The sequence below is a fragment of the Equus quagga genome, chromosome 7 (assembly GCF_021613505.1).
Source record: "Equus quagga isolate Etosha38 chromosome 7, UCLA_HA_Equagga_1.0, whole genome shotgun sequence".
NCBI classification, from domain to species: domain Eukaryota; kingdom Metazoa; phylum Chordata; class Mammalia; order Perissodactyla; family Equidae; genus Equus; species Equus quagga.
In genome coordinates, this window is record NC_060273.1 from 133519415 (window position 1) to 133537901 (window position 18487).

At 47.3% G+C, this 18487-nt stretch overlaps 1 protein-coding gene across 1 annotated transcript in view; it reads right to left on the bottom strand.

Moving 5' to 3' along the window:
• Positions 1 to 1374: 1374 nt before the first annotated feature.
• PTCD2 (pentatricopeptide repeat domain 2) overlaps positions 1375 to 18487 on the bottom strand; it is a 30081-nt gene continuing 12968 nt past the window's right edge. Inside the window, exons 7-10 of the mRNA XM_046667178.1 lie at positions 17159 to 17272; positions 13874 to 13948; positions 6598 to 6711; positions 1375 to 2380 (exon numbers count right to left, since the gene is read on the bottom strand). Coding sequence (XP_046523134.1) covers positions 2156 to 2380; positions 6598 to 6711; positions 13874 to 13948; positions 17159 to 17272 — 528 coding nt within the window. The 3' untranslated portion in view covers positions 1375 to 2155. The remainder of the gene's footprint in view (positions 2381 to 6597; positions 6712 to 13873; positions 13949 to 17158; positions 17273 to 18487) is intronic.

Genomic DNA, 18487 nt, shown 5'->3' on the forward strand with positions numbered 1-18487 from the left:
AAGTACATGCTTTAGGCAAATTACTGAAGAGTAAGTAGATGCTTTAGGCAAAGTATCGACTGCAAAGAAACACCATTTTTCAAAGAAACTACCAAATTTTAAAGAATGAAATGCTCATATATACTGAGCATACTTTTTCTTTGAGGGTTGTTTTAGCCGTCAGAACCATCCATTACTTTGGGGTCAACATTGCACATGAGTTGTCACTGTCCTTGGGTGCCTCAGTAAGACTTGGGGAACAGGTGGGCAGCCCCGGCTTTGCAGCCAGCAGAGCAGAGCAGCGCAGTCACCGGACCCCCAGAGCAGCAGGCCAGGACAGTCATGCCTGCTATTTATTGCTCACAAAATTCTTTTTTTTTTTTTTATGGCTAATGAATGGTTGTCAGCTAACAACCAGGGCCACATTCACCCAGGGCACAATAGCCATTTGAATGCTCTTGGGGAATGCTGGAGAAGATAAAAGATAAACGGGGGACAGGAAGCACGCTCTGTTATTCCCTCAGACTTTGAAGGCAGAGAACTCCAAATGCTTTTCCCTTTTTTTGCAAAACACCAGACACACATAAGATGCAATTAGGATGCTATGAAGGCAGAGAATTTTCTTTACAAGTGGCGAATGCTTCACAAAGCATAAGCAAAAAAAATTCTTTTGATATTTCTGAGCAGGAGGAAGAACTCTGTTTATACTGTTCTTCTACTTGCTGTGAACCTGCATGTCACCGACCGTGGTGACAATGGTTAACTAGCCCCCGTTTCTACAGCACCTACTGTGCATCCACTGCCTCATCCCACCCTCCCAGCAGGCCTGTGAGGGGCATCACTATCCTCCCCACTCCACAAATGAGGAAACTGAGGCGAGTGCCCAGCACACGGTAGATGGAGGGAGCCCACAGCCTCTCCGAGGAGCCATGATGTGGTCAGCGGGGAGGGCACGAGCCTGGGAATCTGGATTTCATCACAGCTCCACCTCAGACTAGTTACTAGTAATTGGACAAGTCACTTCTTCGACCGAAGGATGAGGGAGTTTAACCAGGAGACCCAGAAGATCCCTCCCACTCTAAATCTCCGATTCCACGAACAGGTCTTGACTCAGAAGAACAACAAAGGGAAAGCTGCCTTAGTTTTTGAAGCAGCCCCGATGAGCGAGCCTACAGCACCCTAGGAGGAGAGGCTGGCACGGCTTGGGGGTCAGAAGCGACAGGCACAGCTCCCCAGGGGCTGTGCTTCAAACCGTCAAATCGTGGTCAGTGCGAGGAGCTCTGACCTGCTGTCCCAACACATTCACTTCTACAAAAGGATAAAACACGGAAAGAGAAAAGAGATGGACTGCAGGCCAAATATCTGTGACCCACGTAGCACACCAAGCAGGGCCTCTGGAGGGCATTCTGTGGTTTTATTGGCATGTATTTTGAAAAGCACATGGCTTGCCCATGACCGATGTAGCAATCATTTAAATTTTGGTTATCAATCCTGAGAGCTAACTTCTGGCTCTGTTTATGCTGCTGAGGAAACAAAGCATAACCCCAAGACATCTTCTCTGGAACCCTTTTATTCCTCTTATTTTTGAGAAAATTGGACCCTACTGAACCTTGAATGGAAACTTCAAATCGATATGCTGACTCACACAGGCTCCGTTATTTCAGAGATGGAAGAGGGAGGGCTCAGGTCCCTTCCTTCGGGTCACAGATAAACGATGACGGCAGAGGTGAGAAAACGCTGGGCCAGCTCCCAGCGGCAGAACAGGCCAGAGCTCCTGAGCGCAGCACGGGTGTGACCCGCAGTAACGCCCCTGAAAGTGAGTCGGAGCTGGCCATGCACAGCGACACTCCTTCCCACGGGTGCTCACGGGGCTCCATCCGGCACCGGAAGTGGGACTGGCGATGGTGACGGCATTCCTTCAAGGACTCCCAGCAGCTCACCAGGGGAAGCCTCCTTTCTGAGGTGAGCTCCTTGCCTGCTGGAATCCACATCTTCACAGCGGCCACAGGCACCTCCCAGGGCAGCACGCCAGCCCTCAACGAAGCCGGCAACTTAAGGAGGAGAGCAGGTTGAGCAGAGTGTCTGCTGGTGTACGACGCCCAATTTCTCGGGAAGCCAGTGACTCACCACAAGCAGGATCCCTCCACCTCAGACCCACGGGTGGCTGGAACGGGCATTACTCAGCCCACAGGGACTGGCTGAGCGGCTGGAGGGTCCGACGGCTGACCGTCCTCTTGTTCAACAGCACCGTGTGGGATTTCCTGTCCCGGGGAGTGTGGCAGAGCAGAGCATCCAAAGTGTAGGTGGTGACCTGGCCATTTACGTGCAGCTTCCCATAGATCTCGTCAAATTGAGCCAGGAGGACGGGCACATCCTTCACTTTTTCCCTCACTTTAGCCAGCTGGAGAAAAGCAAGAAGAGCAGATCACTATTTTCCTGCAAGATTTCTTTCTTGTTCTTTCCATCCTCCAAGAAGCAGATGCAAGTGTGTAAAAATGAACAGTGTACACGTGAAGTGTGAAAACTGGTTCCTGGGCCCAGAGATATGACCGACTACAATGGACTCCGTAAGCCGCACACAACATTCAGCACTAGCACCTGAAAATCACTGAATATCTTACAAAAGGGGGTCAAATGGCTTGTACTTCACAATGAAACAGGCCAGGGAAAGCAGGTCACACAGCAGTGGAGTCACACTGCTCACTTTCACCAGCAGGGAGGAGGCAGGGCTAATCACGTCAGCACGTGGCGAGCTTTGCTCTAAAGCCATCAGAGGGCCCAAACGGGAACGTGATCTGATTTAGGTTTAAAAAGCTGTGTAGAGAACTGGAGGGTACAAGAACGTGGAGACTAATCTGGAGTCCCCATCGCAGCCCAGAGGAGAGAGGATTGATGGTTCAGGCTGGGAAATATATAGAGAAGAGGGAGAAGTAAATGCATGTGAAACATATTTTGGAGGTTAAACTGAACAGGATTTACCGTCGAAGGGGTGAAGGAAAGGGAGGAATCCAAGACATCGTCCTAAATTGGGCTGAGTAACATGGTGATGGGGGACATCATTAACTGAGACGGGGAAGATGGGAGGACCAGATTTGGAGAGGGTTCTCCACCAAGAGTTCTGATGTGGACATGACTGAGATGCCTGTGAACCATCTAAGTGGGTATGCCAGACGCTGTTGGATATATGGGGATAAGGCACGGAAGACAGGTTAGACAGAGGTGTAAATATTAGAGTCACTAGTGTATGAATGCTATTTAATTCTACAGAAATGGGTAAGCTCAAAATTAGAACGTGAAGCTACTTTCTGAACAAAATCAACAGTTTATTTATTCCTTTATTTATTTATTTAAAGATTGGCATCTGAGCTAACATCTGTTGCCAATCTTTTTTTTTACTTCCTCTTCTTCCCAAAGCCCCCCAGTACAGAGTTGTATATTCTAGTGTAGGTCCTTCTAGTTGTGGCATGTGGGACGCTGCCTCAGTGTGGCCTGAAGAGCGCTGCCATGTCTGCACCCAGGATCTGAACCAGCAAAACCCTGGACCGCCAAAGCGGAGCACGCGAACTTAACCACTCGGCCACGGGGCTGGCCCCTAAAGTCAACATTTTACTTAGTTTAATCTTTACTAACAATACAACCTAACAACATTGCTCCATAAAATTTTATTATGATCAAGGTCCCTAACAAATCCTTTGGTCATCTTCTGAATACATCATAATCCTATCAGCTACCTGCACACCTTCCTTTCAAAGAAGGGCTCCCCCCGAGCCTTCAGACAAGAAGTGTAAGCACTTCATCGTGTTCTTAATAAGATTAGCTGGTGTAGTCCTCAGACCAAGGGGAAGAGGCTTCCTGTGCAGCACACGCCTCCAAAGGAAGCGAGGCAAAGCCGCTCCACTGCACGCACTGCCTCAGCTCTCACAGCACCACAAAACCATCAAGGGTGGTCGTCGGGACCACTCTGCAATGCCAGCAGAAAACACGCTATACTGCATTGTCCATTTAGTTTTAGAAAGGAAGTCAGTGCAGCGACAGCTAATGTTTGAGTGGCTTCAGTCACTGTATTGCAGAGAATCTACTATCCTTTCCAACACTTCTCTGGGGGTGTAACAGCACCGTGTCTCTATACAGAAGACATTTTAACGACTGCTGGTATAAACACTAAATAGAGCCTTTGTAAAATGCAGAGTTTTACAGTATAAGCAGCACGTGCAATCTCACGTATTCAGAACTAGCTCCAGAGCTCCTGGCGTCGTATCAATCAGTTCATTTCTCAACGAGCAGTGTCCTGCGTGGTCTCACAACACCCAGGGAACACACCGCCTAGAGGGGGAGCTTTCTAGGTAATCAGTCTTGTAGGCTTCCGGGAAAATCAGACAAAAGCAGTGTCTTTAACGTGGCGTGTGTGTGGATGCTGCACTCACGCAAGTGGGACCAGGTCTAAGGAACGCCTAATGAACATCAGTGCTACTGAGGAGACTGAAGCTGTGTGAGCACTGCACGCATGTGCGTGTGCACTTATCACGGCACGTACATGCACGCAAGTGTATGCTTAGCACTGCATGCATGTGACTGTGTGCTTATTGTTGCACACATGCATGAGTGTGCACTTATTACCGCATGCACATGAGTGTACGCTTAGCACTGGACACACACACGTGACTGTGTGCTTATCATTGCACACATGCATGAGTGTGCACTTATTACCGCATGCACATGCACATGAGTGTACACTTAGCACTGGACACACACACGTGACTGTGTGCTTATCATTGCACACACGCATGAGAGTGTGCACTTATTACCGCATGCACATGCACACGAGTGTATGCTTAGCACTGGACACACACACGTGACTGTGTGCTTATCATTGCACACACGCATGAGAGTGTGCACTTATTACCACATGCACTTGCACACAAGTGTACGCTCAGCACTGGATGCACACACGTGCGAGTATACGCTTAGCATGGACATACAAGCACACAACTATGTGATTATCACTGCACACACGCATGTGTGTGCCCTTATTTCCACATGCACACACACGTGAGTGTATGCTTAGTAATGGACGTGCACACATGCGAGTGTATGTTTAGCACTGTACACGCACGTGTGTTAGTACTGCATGCACACACATGCGAGTGTGCACTTTAAAACCTGTTCACATTTCCAGTTCCCCTAAATATGCTCCAAAAGGGTGTGGGTGGGTCACAACCTGCACAGAACTGAGACCCCCAATAGAAGGAAGACTGAAACTAAACCACAGCCAGTGCCTCCCTACAAGCCCCCTTCACCAGCAGAATAAGCCTTTGGGTGGAAGTGAGGGAACGGGATGGCGCCAGGAAGGCAACAGGGTGGCTGAGGGAGAAAGCAGCCGTCTGCCTCTACTGCCGCTCCCGCCATCTCTGACGCCAGCCGGGCCAGGACTATGAAAGGCGAGGAGAGGAGGAAATCCTCGTTAGTCAGAATGACAACAGTGGTGTCACGACTGACGGCGAGCACTGCCAAAATTTGCGCTTTCTCACAGTTGTTTTTCCCCTTAGGTTATATACCACTAGAGATGTACAAATTACTAAATGTCAAACGACTTAGAATAATTCCTCTGTGTGTGCCTATAAGCCATCAGTGCGACATGTGGGTTCCTTTGATTCATTTTGCCTTCAATTTTTGGAAATTCCTTCTTTCCCTTCATTTTATTTAACTTTGTTTTATAATTTGGCAAAGCACTGTATGGTTCCATTAGTCGGTCTACGCAGGAGCTAAGACCACAGTTCTAATAACAGAAGCTTTAACTCGGTTTAATATCCGGTGGGTCTGGCACCCCTTCCTGCTCTTTCACAGGGTTCCCCCAGCTATTCTTGCTAGTTTGCTCTTTCTACTAAAGCTTAACTACAGGAGAAACCTCACGGTATTCTTACTGGGGTGTCACATTTTCACACTGAGTCTGAGGTGGAGTCTCCCTGTCTAAGCTGGGGGATGTCCCTCTGTGTGTTTAAGTAGGGAGGTTCTTTTTAAGATGAGAGATACTGTAGCCTATTGTTTGCTGATGGAATGATCCACAGGGAAGTGGGTATTCAAGATGCTCAAGAGAGGGGAGACAAATTCTGAGCTGGCGCCCTGGAGCAGGTCAGAGGGGACACACTCAGGGGCACAAATTGGGAACTGGCTCCAGAGAGGGGTGTGTGCAGTCCCATGGCTTCGGCAGGGAAGGCTGAGCAGACAGGGCGAGGAGCAAGGAGGCTGTCCATGTTCAGATGCCTCCATTTCCTCTGTGGAAAAGGAAGGAAAATCATCAAGCGAGAGTGAGGAGTGGGGAGAAGGTCCTGGGGGCCAGAGGAGAAAGGAAAAAGAAGAAAAAGAGAGCTGGGACCCATGAAAACAGTGTGGGGAAACAAATAACGCAAAAGGAAAATGTTTCCCTAGAATTTTGGAGGATATATTCTGCTGGAAGAAAAAAATCTTTACACCCACACAGAAGTCCTACAGCAGGAACGAGAGGCTGCCACATCTGACAGTCCCTTCAAGGAGGTAGCCTCCAGAATTAAGACATTAAGTGGACACTGCGGAGAATGGCCTTTCATCTTTAGCTGATTTGTGCAGAAATCGCATACTCACCACTTCTTCTGAGAACTCGTGTCTTTTCACAAACCTGGATAAGTTTCCCTCTGTGGCATCCCTTAGTATCTCTATCAGGGTTGTTGGCGCATTTGACTGGATGTGGATCATAACCTGGATAAAAAGAAGCAAGAACAGGACTGAGGTGGTATTCGACAGTGAGACGTGCCGACAGGTACGGGCACCCACCTGCCTTCATGTATGTCCTAACTCGTCTGCCTGTACAAGTACAGGAAACGCTTCGAATGGGTGTCCACCAGCCAAACCTGAATTTCCAGCAGCTAATCAAAATACTGCAACTTTGAAACTTGCTTCAGGGCAGAAACGGAGAGAACCCAGGTTTTGGAGTCTGCATACTGCACTGGAATGCCAGCGCTGCAATTACCCGCGATGTGACTCTGGCCAGGGACCTAATCTCTCTACTAGATCTTTATTTGTAAAATGTGGAAAATACCTTTACCTCTCACACTTTGAGTTATAGTAAACATTAAATAAAACACCAGCACCCAGGAGGTCCTCGGTTTCTTCCTCTGTGGCTTCTAGATGCAGAGGAGATGACAACCAGATGACCTCCGAAGACTGGCTTGGGGGCAAATGACACCTTTACCTTCTTTATTTTTTTTGGTTAGGAAATTGCAGGCACACAGGTTGTTGCAGGTATAAAGGGGAAGCTGGCTACGGTCTTAATGAGGCACTCCTGTCTACACCACAGCTATCAGGGAACTTTCAAAACTGGGTACTGTATGTGGCCTTCAAAATGATGCCACTAACTACCTTCCAGGAAGCAGACATAATTAACACGAGGAAAAAAGAAGGCATTCCCCCCTCATTACCACTGTCCACTAGTACAACCTGAAAAATACAGAAAAGTTTAAAGAAACAGAATATCTCAAAATTCACCAACTAATGTTAGCCACTGTTTGTAATTTCATGTATTATCTTCCGCCGATATATTAATTCTTCCCTCAAATTTGATTCCATTTTTTGTCAATTATTATACAATGAACATTTTCCCATAGAGTTAAGAAATTTTAGAAAAAAGAAAACCTCATTTCTAATGACGAATGTATAGCAATCCATCATATAAATAATGTATGAGATAAAACGGCACACATTATCACATCAATAAATGGGCATACATGTTTTTAATTGCAAATTTCTTAGGCTTGATTCCCAGAAGTGAAATTGCAAAGTCAAAGGGTACGAACACTGTTAAGGCTCTTGATGCTCAAGAAAGGTGGTCTTTCTGCAAGAGATATCCCTTGTTATAATCAACCAGCTAAGTTCTCTCAACAGTGCATTTCATAACATTTTGTGTTTGTTGTGCAGTTGATCAGGGTGAGGGGTTATCTTTGGTCCAAAGAACAGAATGCACGGATCTCAAGTAGACTAGAGCAACAGGCCTGACTGAGGCGAGTGCTGTAGAGCACAGGCAGCCATGAGCACACGCTGTGCTGGAGACCACGCTCCACGGGTCGCCCCGCTCAGGAAGAAGCCCTGACACCCTCCACGGCACTCCCCACTCAGACAGAGGCACTGACACCCTCCACGGGTCTCCCCACTCAGACAGAAGCAGTGACACCCTCCACGGGACTCCCTACTCAGACAGAAGCACTGACACCCTCCGTGGGACTCTCCACTCAGACAGAAGCACTCACACCCTCCACGGGTCTCCCCGCTCAGACAGAAGCACTCACACCCTCTGTGGGACTCTCCCATCCAATTGGAGTGCCTACTGCCCTTATGTCAGACTACCTTTTCAAGGATGTTTGTACAACCACCAGCCTGGGAAGGCAGACAGTGTTTCACCCAGAGCAAAGGGCAGGCACGCTTACTGCCCGTTATAAGAGATTTGGGTGCCAAGTTATTCCTTAACATACAACCCCCTGTGTGTGAAAGAGGCATACACCCTTCTTCATGTCACCCTGCAGGAAGTGGGCTCAAGAAACTGATGCTAAGAGGCTAATACTCTGGCTCTTACTACTGCTGTGAGTGATAACCTGTCTTCATCTGCTGGTGTCCTGTGCATGCTACCAGCATCCGTGAAGCTGTGGTAGGCTGACTCGTTAGCTTGGACGTAGGGCAAAATCTCCCATTCTTAATAGTTCTTAACATTCTTGTTAATAAAAACCTATCCCGATCTGGCTGGCAGTGATCCGTCCTATTGAAAGCAAGGACAAGCCTACCTCATTGAGTGCCACATAGCCAGTGCCTGGTATCTAGCCGACCCTCAACAATAACGAATGAGAAGAGGGGCACACGTCCCCTGGCAATTACAAGGATAAACCTCGTGGAGCTCCACACTGGAAATGATTAATGATGTGCTCCTGGAAGATTTCAACTTTTCTTGATAAGTTTTCCCAATTTCTCTCCCTGCCTCCAGCAACTATCCCTAATTCAGCAGGGATTTTGAGAGTAAGTTTCAATTCTTGAAATATACTGATGAAGGCAATAGAGACAAGGGCAGCTGCTGATGAGAGGCAGAGAGAACATTAAAGCCAGGAGCTTGTCTCAAACCCCCGTCTCAGTGCAGTCAAGAAAAGTTAAGTCAGGGTACAGCACTTTGTTTTAACCTTGCAGATTTCAAGCAAAAGGCTAGGAAAACTGAATTAGCAAGGAGCGGGGGGAATTGGGGCAAGAAAAACTAATCAAAGAACCCCTACTTCCTGCCTCTCAGATTTTCTGAGACCTCAGGAAATGCTGACAAGTCACTGGGTACCTTTGACCAAAAAACGGAACAGAAGCCCTGAACACAGAGAAATTTGCATTTCTTTTTTCTTTTCTTTTGAAGTTTGCTATACCCGAAGCAGAACGTCACACTGTGGAAGAGACTGCTGGCTTACTAAGTGGTATCCATTTTACCCTCCTGTTTTCATGACAGAATCCCAACTTTACCTGACGCTGTCATGTATGGAACTCAAAGACTCTATTTCTCAGGTTTCTTAGTAACTAGGGGTGGTCACGGGGTCAAGTTCTGGTCAATAACAAGTACAAATTGCTGGCTGAGACAACTGGGAAAGCATCCTTAAAGGTGACCAACTTCTTTGTCCTCCATTCTTGCTACTTCTTGCTGGAATAGAGATGTGATGGATGGAAGTCACATCCTTGGGACAGTGGTGTGGAAATACAGAAAGAAGTCAGGTCCGTGATGCTGTCATGGAATGTCACACCAGACCTAGACCAACCATCTCTGGTTTTCTACGTAGAAGAAAAAGAAAGCCTCTAATTTGTATAGACTCTTGTTTGTTTTTGGAGTCTACATTGCTCCCAACCAAATGCAATTCTTAACTTACACATATAAGTGAGATGCTGCCACAAAGAGATTTATGAGAAATGACTCCTGTCTCCTCTGTCTCCTTCCCACCTGTGCAGCCTAGGAGACTTCCCAGCATGAGCTAGAACTTTAGGGTGACCTTAGTGAGTAGGAGAAAGGGGCATTAAAACATCACCTGTATTAAAAAACAAATGGTAAAAGCAGCAAAACTATTTGTCAATTTCCCTGCAAACAGATTCAATTTCAAAATGAGTCTCCATTTGGAGACATGCCAGATTTCTAGAGAAAAGATGAGAATTCAAATAGAATCCATGGGAAGTTACCCCATATTGGTCTCTACTACTTTGAGACATACTTGAAAGTGGAAATTAATCCTTTGATATTGAGCAGCATTGCTTAAGAGGGCGACAGTTCTTTTGAGATTGATGTGTTCAAATTCAGACAGGGCAGAGTCAACACGCACTGGCCTCGATGAGATCATCTGCTAAGTCAATGCTGTGTGTAGCAAGTACAAGCTCAAAAGACGGGAAACCTGGCCCTCTGGGTCATACTGGCATCAGGAGCAATTCTGATGAAAAGAAAACTAAGTTGAGGGGGAAAGATGAGGTAAGTTCAAATTCCAACTGGCAGCAGGAAAAGATTTTAGTCTAAGGCATTAATTTTTAAAGTAGATAGAAAAATAACTTCATTTATTTCGGCTAGCACTGACTGAACAGAGTCTCTACTCAGCCTATTTGCCAGGGTTCCATCTCTGCACAGTTAACAAACTGCCCTAAGGATTCAAGTGGATGACTCAGCCTCAGAGAAGCCGGGGCCCATTAAATTATTTTTCAAAAACCTGCTAATAACAGAGACCCAGAACCTGAAAGATTATTAAACTTGAGAATGGCAACCATCTCTTTTTCCATATCCCTGAGGAAGATGAAATAGGCCTATATTGCAATATGAGAAATTTAGATTGGACATTTGGAAGAATTTCCTGAGGCAGAATTTTTAAACTATAAAACCATCTTCAAGTTTCTGGACAATGGATAATTCTGTGACCCAGTCCATGGAGGGGATGACTCATGTTCAAGATCATTTCAAGGTTCCCTCCCCACTGCTCACCTGAAACACCCCTCTCCACCGCCTTCCCAGCCCTCAGAGGAGAGGAGCCCGCGCCCGGCCCGTGGACGCCTCCCTCCACCCCTGCATCTCCTCTCTGACTGGAGTGGACACTTCCCTCTCGACAGGCTCACGGCTGGTGGCCACCAAAGCACTTTCTCATTTGAAAAGAAAAATCATTACTCGATTCTCACAACAGCTGTGAGAGAGATGCAAGGACTGAAATCGACAAGGAATCTAAACGCAAGGACGTGGAGCACGTGCACCGACGCAAAGGCGCTTTTCGACATCCAGTCCTACGTTCTTCTCACTGTCCTGGAGCAGCTAGTCCCGATCCTGGATGAAAGAGACACAACCCTTATCTCTGTAGGTCTGGGGTGGTGGGGAAACCCTAGGCTTTGTGGTCAAACAGATTTGTCTGTGTTAAAACTCTGACTCTGCACTGGATTCACTGTGAGAACTTGGGTAATTCAATTACCCTCTAAATCTTCATTTTACATATGTATAATCTGGAGAAATATTGTTCTAACAGTGTTGTATAAAATGAGCCAACAAACGTAAAGTACCTAGCATGGTATCCGAGCTCAATTAAATTAAAACTCCGCCCATCTCACTCTTCAATTTCCCACCACCAACCCTTACTGATCCCCCCAAGCTCACCCCAACTCTAGGAAAAGACACTAACGATCCACATAAAACTCCTCTCACGACACCCTCCTGTATTTCTTCTCTACTTGATGCTGCGAACCACTTGGAACCCTAGCAATTCTACTCTGCCCAATCAGGAACGAGTGCATCAGCAGCCCACTCTCTCTCGGAGCAGTTAGATGCTTTGACACCCCAGAGCCGTCCACGTCCAGCAGGAAGCAAGAGAAGAGAAATCGCACATGGCGTCCGCTGGAAGACCAGGCTTCCTGGTCTGGCTGGCTTACTGGTATTGATGGCTGAACTGACCCGAACTCCTGGACACTGGACCTTTGCCACCTTGGCCTTCCAGACCTGCGCTAGCCTGTGAGCTTCTCAGGCCGACCCGCCCGCTCTGACCTGCGGTTTCTGCTTAGGCGCTGGTCTGGGGACAGCAGCTGTCTGCAGCAGGCAGACAGGCAGGGCTTTCAGCCCCTCGGATTTCTCGACGTTGCTGCTGTTCCTTCCCTGTCTTTTCTGGTGCTTCCTCTGCTTCACCACTGATGCCCCATAAACTCATCCCTGGGTCCTCTTACTTCCCTTTTGGAGGCATTCATCACTTCATATCAGATCCATTATTGGTTTATGCAGATGAGTTCTCACCCGACAGCTCTGACACTCATCCCCCCTCCAGGCTCGTGCCCTTGGCAAACTACAAGATCTCCTTTTGGCTATTTTTCTAGTATTTGGTCTCATGCCTTCCAGATCCATCTCTTTTCTTTCAGGTTCTCTATTATCACTGTTTCCACCTTTTTGGCTCTCTAGGCTCATCTTTCCCTCATGTGAGGGCAGTCTGAAAAGTAAATATAAGGTCAAATACAAGGTCTTCCTATCTTGGACTTCTTGCAGAACCACGTTCTTGAAAGTTTACCATAAAGGCTTATCTAGTCCTTCTCTTGAAAGTCGTCTGGGCGCTGGTCTGGGGTGACCTTGGAGGGTAACCACTACGTGCAGAACTGAAAACCATGCAAGTTGGCTTTGGGCCTAATTCCTGCTCATTGGGTTCTAGGATTTGTTACAAATAACTATTCTTTTTTATTCAACATACTTGATTTCAAACAAATACTACTGGTATTAGCAAGCATTCATGAACACCGATGACGTGCCAGGCTCTGTGCTACCTGCTTTCTGTGCTGTTCTTTCAATCCTCACAATGAAAGGATGGCACCATCACTATCACCATTGCTGTTTCAGAAAAAAGGAAAATGGGGTCCACAGAGTTACGTAACCTGCCTAAGGACCCAGAGCGAGTAAGAGGTGGTTACAATGAACAGTTTGCACTCTTTTGAGCAGAACTCACCTCCCAACGAAGAATGCCCTTCCACCTCCATCCCTCCGAGCCCATGGCCCGTCCTCCATCCTCTGTCCTCCCTGGGAGCTCTGCTCAACGACTCTCCCCTCCCTCAGGCCTCCGCGGTTTGCTCCTGCTGCCCAGCCCTTCACTCCCCATCCCGGAATACGCCATGGGCTGTGCTCCTTTATCCTAGTTCACGTCACACTGGTGTTTACACATTTCTGCTCTTCTGTTTTCTTCATCCTGACCCCTTGACGTTTCAGGAGACTAGAAGTTCTTGAAAGTCAGGGACTTTCTTTTCAACTCCCCACAATACAAATGTACTCAGCATACAAGCAGGGCCCAACAGGGCTCGCTGAGTAGGGGCTCTGATGTCCCCAGTGACAAGAGTCTCAGCCTTTTGCATTGCTCTGGGAAGGCACAGATGACTCAGTGCTCACAGGGGCAGACAGCCACGCAGGCTGGCAACATCAGGATGAAAATGGCTGACACCTACTGAGTGCCTCCCACAGCAGGCACTATGTTATGCAGCACAGGTAGACTGACTCCACGAGTTAGGTACCACGGACAGGATGCAATTAGCACGCTGGTTTTTCTCAGGTCTCAGTCAGAGACTGAGAGTCCACCTCCCCTCTCTCTGCCTCTACACCTTCTGTAGTCATGCACTATACCTGCAGCACGTAGCCACGTCTGATATCCGGGCATATCTACGTTCCCACCTATTTATAAACTCCTGGAAGCACAGTAGTGTTGACTCTTCTCACAGGGGCTATACTGGGACTTCCACACGGAGCTCAATAAGTGAATGAATTGGACGAAAACTTTGGGAGATGAAGTCATTGTATACAGACCAAAAAAAAAATCCAGACCTCACCCATTGCATTTCAAGCCTTACTTTAAACCACAAAGAAGTCACTTACATTCAAATTAGTGCAGATTATGCTTTCTGGCTTCATGATTTGAGAAAAGATGGATACGGCTTTTGCCACTTGGTTCTAGAAGAAAGAGAAACAAATCAAACCCAGGTCATGAACATTACTCTGCTCTCCTAAAGATCATTTAAAGACGTCAGGTTACTCTTGCTCATGGGGCCCAGGGCTTTGAAGTCCACAGAGAAAAAAAGTTATTTGGTGATCAAAAAGGAACATTCTACAACATGGTTCCCACAGCAGCACATTACTGAATGTTTCGACAACCTGCCCAAGTTCCGGTTTTTAAGATGGAGGCATAAAGTTGGCATTTCCTCTTCTCCCACTGGAATGAGCTTTAAAAAAACAACAAGACTGAGAAACAGAAACATAAACCTCTTCTCTGACATAATTGGAACATAGCAGAAACCAGAAACCACAGAAGAGGTGGAAGCATTACCAAAACACTGGAGATGGCGCGTGGGTAGGTTCTGGAGTAAACAGAGAGGGAAAACATGGTTGCCTACCTCAGAAAGAGCCCACAGAGCAGGTCTCACAGGTGAGGGGTCTCAAAACCCACATCCTGCCTACAGTGGTGGAAACAGAGTTCAGGTCAAGTAACAAGCAGCCTCTGGACCTTGGTGGCAGCAGTGAGGCCAAAAGAGGATTCGCACGGACCAGCCACGTTTGCAGGAAGCACTATGTCACCATGCAGCAGTGGCAGAGAAGACTTCTCGCTGAGAACCACACCCACACCCATCCACGGACCAGGGAACGGCCAAGCCCACACATATTTGTAGACAACTCTGCATTACACAGAGAAAGTTCCTGCTGGCCTAGAACATGGCACCACAGCCCTGGTCTCTCTCAGACACGGATCTTCTGCAAGTGGCTGGTCTAAAAGAAACTTGTTTTTCAATGATGAATAATCAAAAAAGAACCAGCACATGATCCACATAAAGATGCTATGACCCACAACTAGAAGGACCCACAACAAAGAATATACAACTATGCACTGGGGGGCTTTGGGGAGAAAAAGGAAAAAAAAAAAAGAAAACTGAAAAAAAAAAAAGATGCTATGAGGAAAAACGAGAGACAGAAAAGGAACACAGCACAACAAAGTAAGAAAATCACTGGCGCATGAAGAAACTTCAGTGGAAGGTTGTTTGTATGGACACAGACAACAGAAGTGAGAAAAACAAACAGGATCAAGTCATTCAGAATCAGAAAAAAAAAATCAGGCAGACCTCAGATTTCTCCACGGCAAAATTCATGCTGGAAGACAGAGAGCAATGGCTAAAACCTCAGGAAAAGCTAATGTCACCTCAAAATTTTATGTTTGGCCAAACTGCAGTTCCAGTAAAAAAACAACAGGCAAATAATTTCAAATACCAAGAACTCAGAGAATACTGCTCCCTTGAAGAATTTACTAGAGACACCCTTTGGTCAACAAAGAGATGACCCGAAAAATAAGAGCAAAACAACCGGCAGTAACATGGTGGGGACTGTGGCTGCGGAATAGAGCGTGAATGTCGCACACCTGGACGGGGACGGGGTGACGGTACTAAGGAGGGCTGTGAGAGAGGGGAAAGGGGGACAGGCGGAGACAGGAGGCCCACTTCCTCATCTCACTCACCTCGGCCAGAAACGTCACTTACAGCTGACAGATGAAGCATATTTAAGAGAAAAGTGAATACCACGAAAGATAACCTATCAACCAAAACTGGGTGGAAGAAAAGGAGGAAAATAGTGCCAAAGAGGAAATACACTAATTTCACCACTACTTACAGTAGCGAATTAATAGGTACTATCAAAGGAATTAGAGGACTAAGAAAATTAAATAAAATTATGGTTTTAAAGTAGCCACTACAGCAAAAATACAAACCAAAACACGGCATAGCTGTTTTAAAAGTTACAATACCAGAAAGCAAAAGTGAAACCTCAGATTAAACATATGTCCCATCCCCACAGGTGGGTGACACTCACAGAAGGACCAGCAGCACATCCAGCACAGTCCAAACCTGCGCACGTGCAGGGCTACGCCGACAGCTGCACGATCCAGGATGACGACAAAGAAGAGACGGGAGTGGCGTATGCTGGAAACGTAAATCCCACCAACAGGGAACCAACCAAGACAGGAGGAGGCATTACGACCAGACAAGGCTGCATCCCGGGCAAAGGCGCCAATGAGAGAAGACAGGCACTGACAACACCCCAGGGAGGTTTGTCATGGCGGTTAAGTTACAACACATCCACGCACCAAATGTACACGTGAAATACACCAAACAGCAGGAAGGAAAAACCACGGGAGCTACAGCGAGAAGCAGAAACGCGTCCCTAAGAACAGACTGTCCTTCATCCCCTCGGCTCTGGCAGACCAGGAGGACAGAGCAGTGTCCCCGTCAGTCTCTGTCCTCCAGTGACTTCCCCAGCAGTCTATGGAAATGGATCACCCGATATTTTCATTTCTAATGAATGATAAACAAGAATTCTCCAGCCACATTTTACCAGCCGGGTCAACAACCTGGCCTGGTTATTATCTTTGCTGCCACAAAATCTCCTTTTACTGAATATTAAACACGTAAAGTATTTCACATTTTCTACGAATCAGACAGCTTAGGAGGGGCTCTTCAAGGGGGTGTCCAGGCTCCAGCTCTACTGTCCTTCCCGGAGGTGTGGACAGCTGGCTCCATCTATCCAGTGAGAAGGGGAGGCTAAAAGAGAGCTTGAGCCACTTCCAAACAAAAGGATTTGGTCTAACGATGACGGACGTGGCAGATGCCACTTCTAAACGGGCTGATGACGGACGTGGTGGACCCCACTTCTACGACGGGCTGATGACAACGTGGTGGACCCCACTTCTACAACGGGCTGATGACGGATGTGGTGGACCCCACTTCTACAATGGGCTGACCCAGGAGTCATCACTCAGCTGAGGCGAAGTCAGCTTAGTCAACTAAAGTGCTCTCTGAGATGCTGCATAGTAAACCCATCATGACATTTCCACTTGAATTACTGGAGATTGTCTCCCAGGGCGCAGCTGCCCTCACTGATCCTCCACTGGATCCTGGCCAGCCCCTTCTACACAGCACGCACGCCGGGTCCTCCCCTGTAACTGCACACACTCTCTAGAGGCTCAGGGACGGGTGCAGGTTGCATGGCACCAGAGGCACTGGTCTCCTTGTGGGACTTTTCTTTATGACACAGTCAGAAGGAAAAGAAGTAAAATAAAGCCAGAACAGACGAAAGCAGTAAAGCCCTGCCATGCCCCATTCACGGACCGCCTCCAAGCCTTACCTGACTCAGAGCCAGAGCCACGGCGAAACAGGATGCTCTCCTGGACAGGACATCTCCCTTGAGGAGTGCTTCTTCCCTCAACGTGGTGCAGATTCTGAAGGACTCAGGGCTATTCTGGGAGGAGACAGGATGGCTCAGTAAATACATGACACGAATGTTTAAGTTTAATAAAATGACAAACAGTGCTCAGTATGTCAGATTTCCTTTTGGAAGAATTTCCCAGACCCTACCTCAAGCCACTTCTAAGATTAAGCCCCCTATCGAGACTATTTGCAAACAGACCAAGTTATCTACTCATTAGCAGCTCGAATCTAAATTTAACTTTATTTTTAAAGTTCTTTGCCAACTTTCTGACTTGGGGCAGATCTACGAGCAAACACACAGGTGTCTTTGTGTCCGGGCAGGCTGGTTTCTAGACACAGGGACCGTAACATCAAAGTGCAGTCAGCCTGCGACTCCATGAAATGGTAGAGGAAAGCTCGGCAGCACCACAGAACTCTTCCTGAGGGCATCTCCAATCTAAATATCTATGGAAGTCACATATCTGAAGACGTGAACACTTACTGGAATGCAAATCCTGAAAGGATTCCGTGAAAACAGAAACCTTAAAAGAAATCCAGGAAGGTGAGTGACACACAAAGCAGCAGACAGCAATGGTAGAGCTGAACCCTCTTCCTCTGTACGTGGGGTAGGGGCCCTACGTCACGAGGGCAGCGTCAGCTCTGCATCTGCGCATCACTCTCATGACGTGAGTCACCACTCAAATCCTAAAGTAAAAGCTATAAAAGCTGAATTTGATGAGAGAGGACAGTTCCCAGAATTGGCTTGGAATGTGTAAGAGCGACCAGTTCAATTTCCAACTCCAGTCTCCACTGAGAACAAGTTCTTCTTGGACATGACACAGGGGAGAAAAAGCCCTTCCTAAGTAAGAGAATTCAGTCTTTCCAGTGCACACTCAGGGAGGCATCTCCAGCAAGGTCAGGAAATCCGCATGGCTCACAACGCCGAGCGACTGAGGCTGGAGCGCTGTGCGCTTCGCTGGCCGCCTGTTTCTCAGAATCATAAAATGGTACGACTGGAAAGGCTCATCTAACAAGGCAGCGTTCAGCAAACTCTGACTGCAGGCCAAATCCAGCCTGTGGCTAAAAATGGTTTGTGAGCTTTTAAAAGTTTATAGAAACAAAAACAAAGAAGAATATGTGGCAGAGACTGTAATGTGGCCCCACAGCCTAAAATATTTACTGTCTGGCTTTTTACAGAAAAAGCCTGCTGCTCCTGAATCCAACTCCTTCACCTCACCAGTGAGGTGAGTGGCACCCCAAAGCCAGT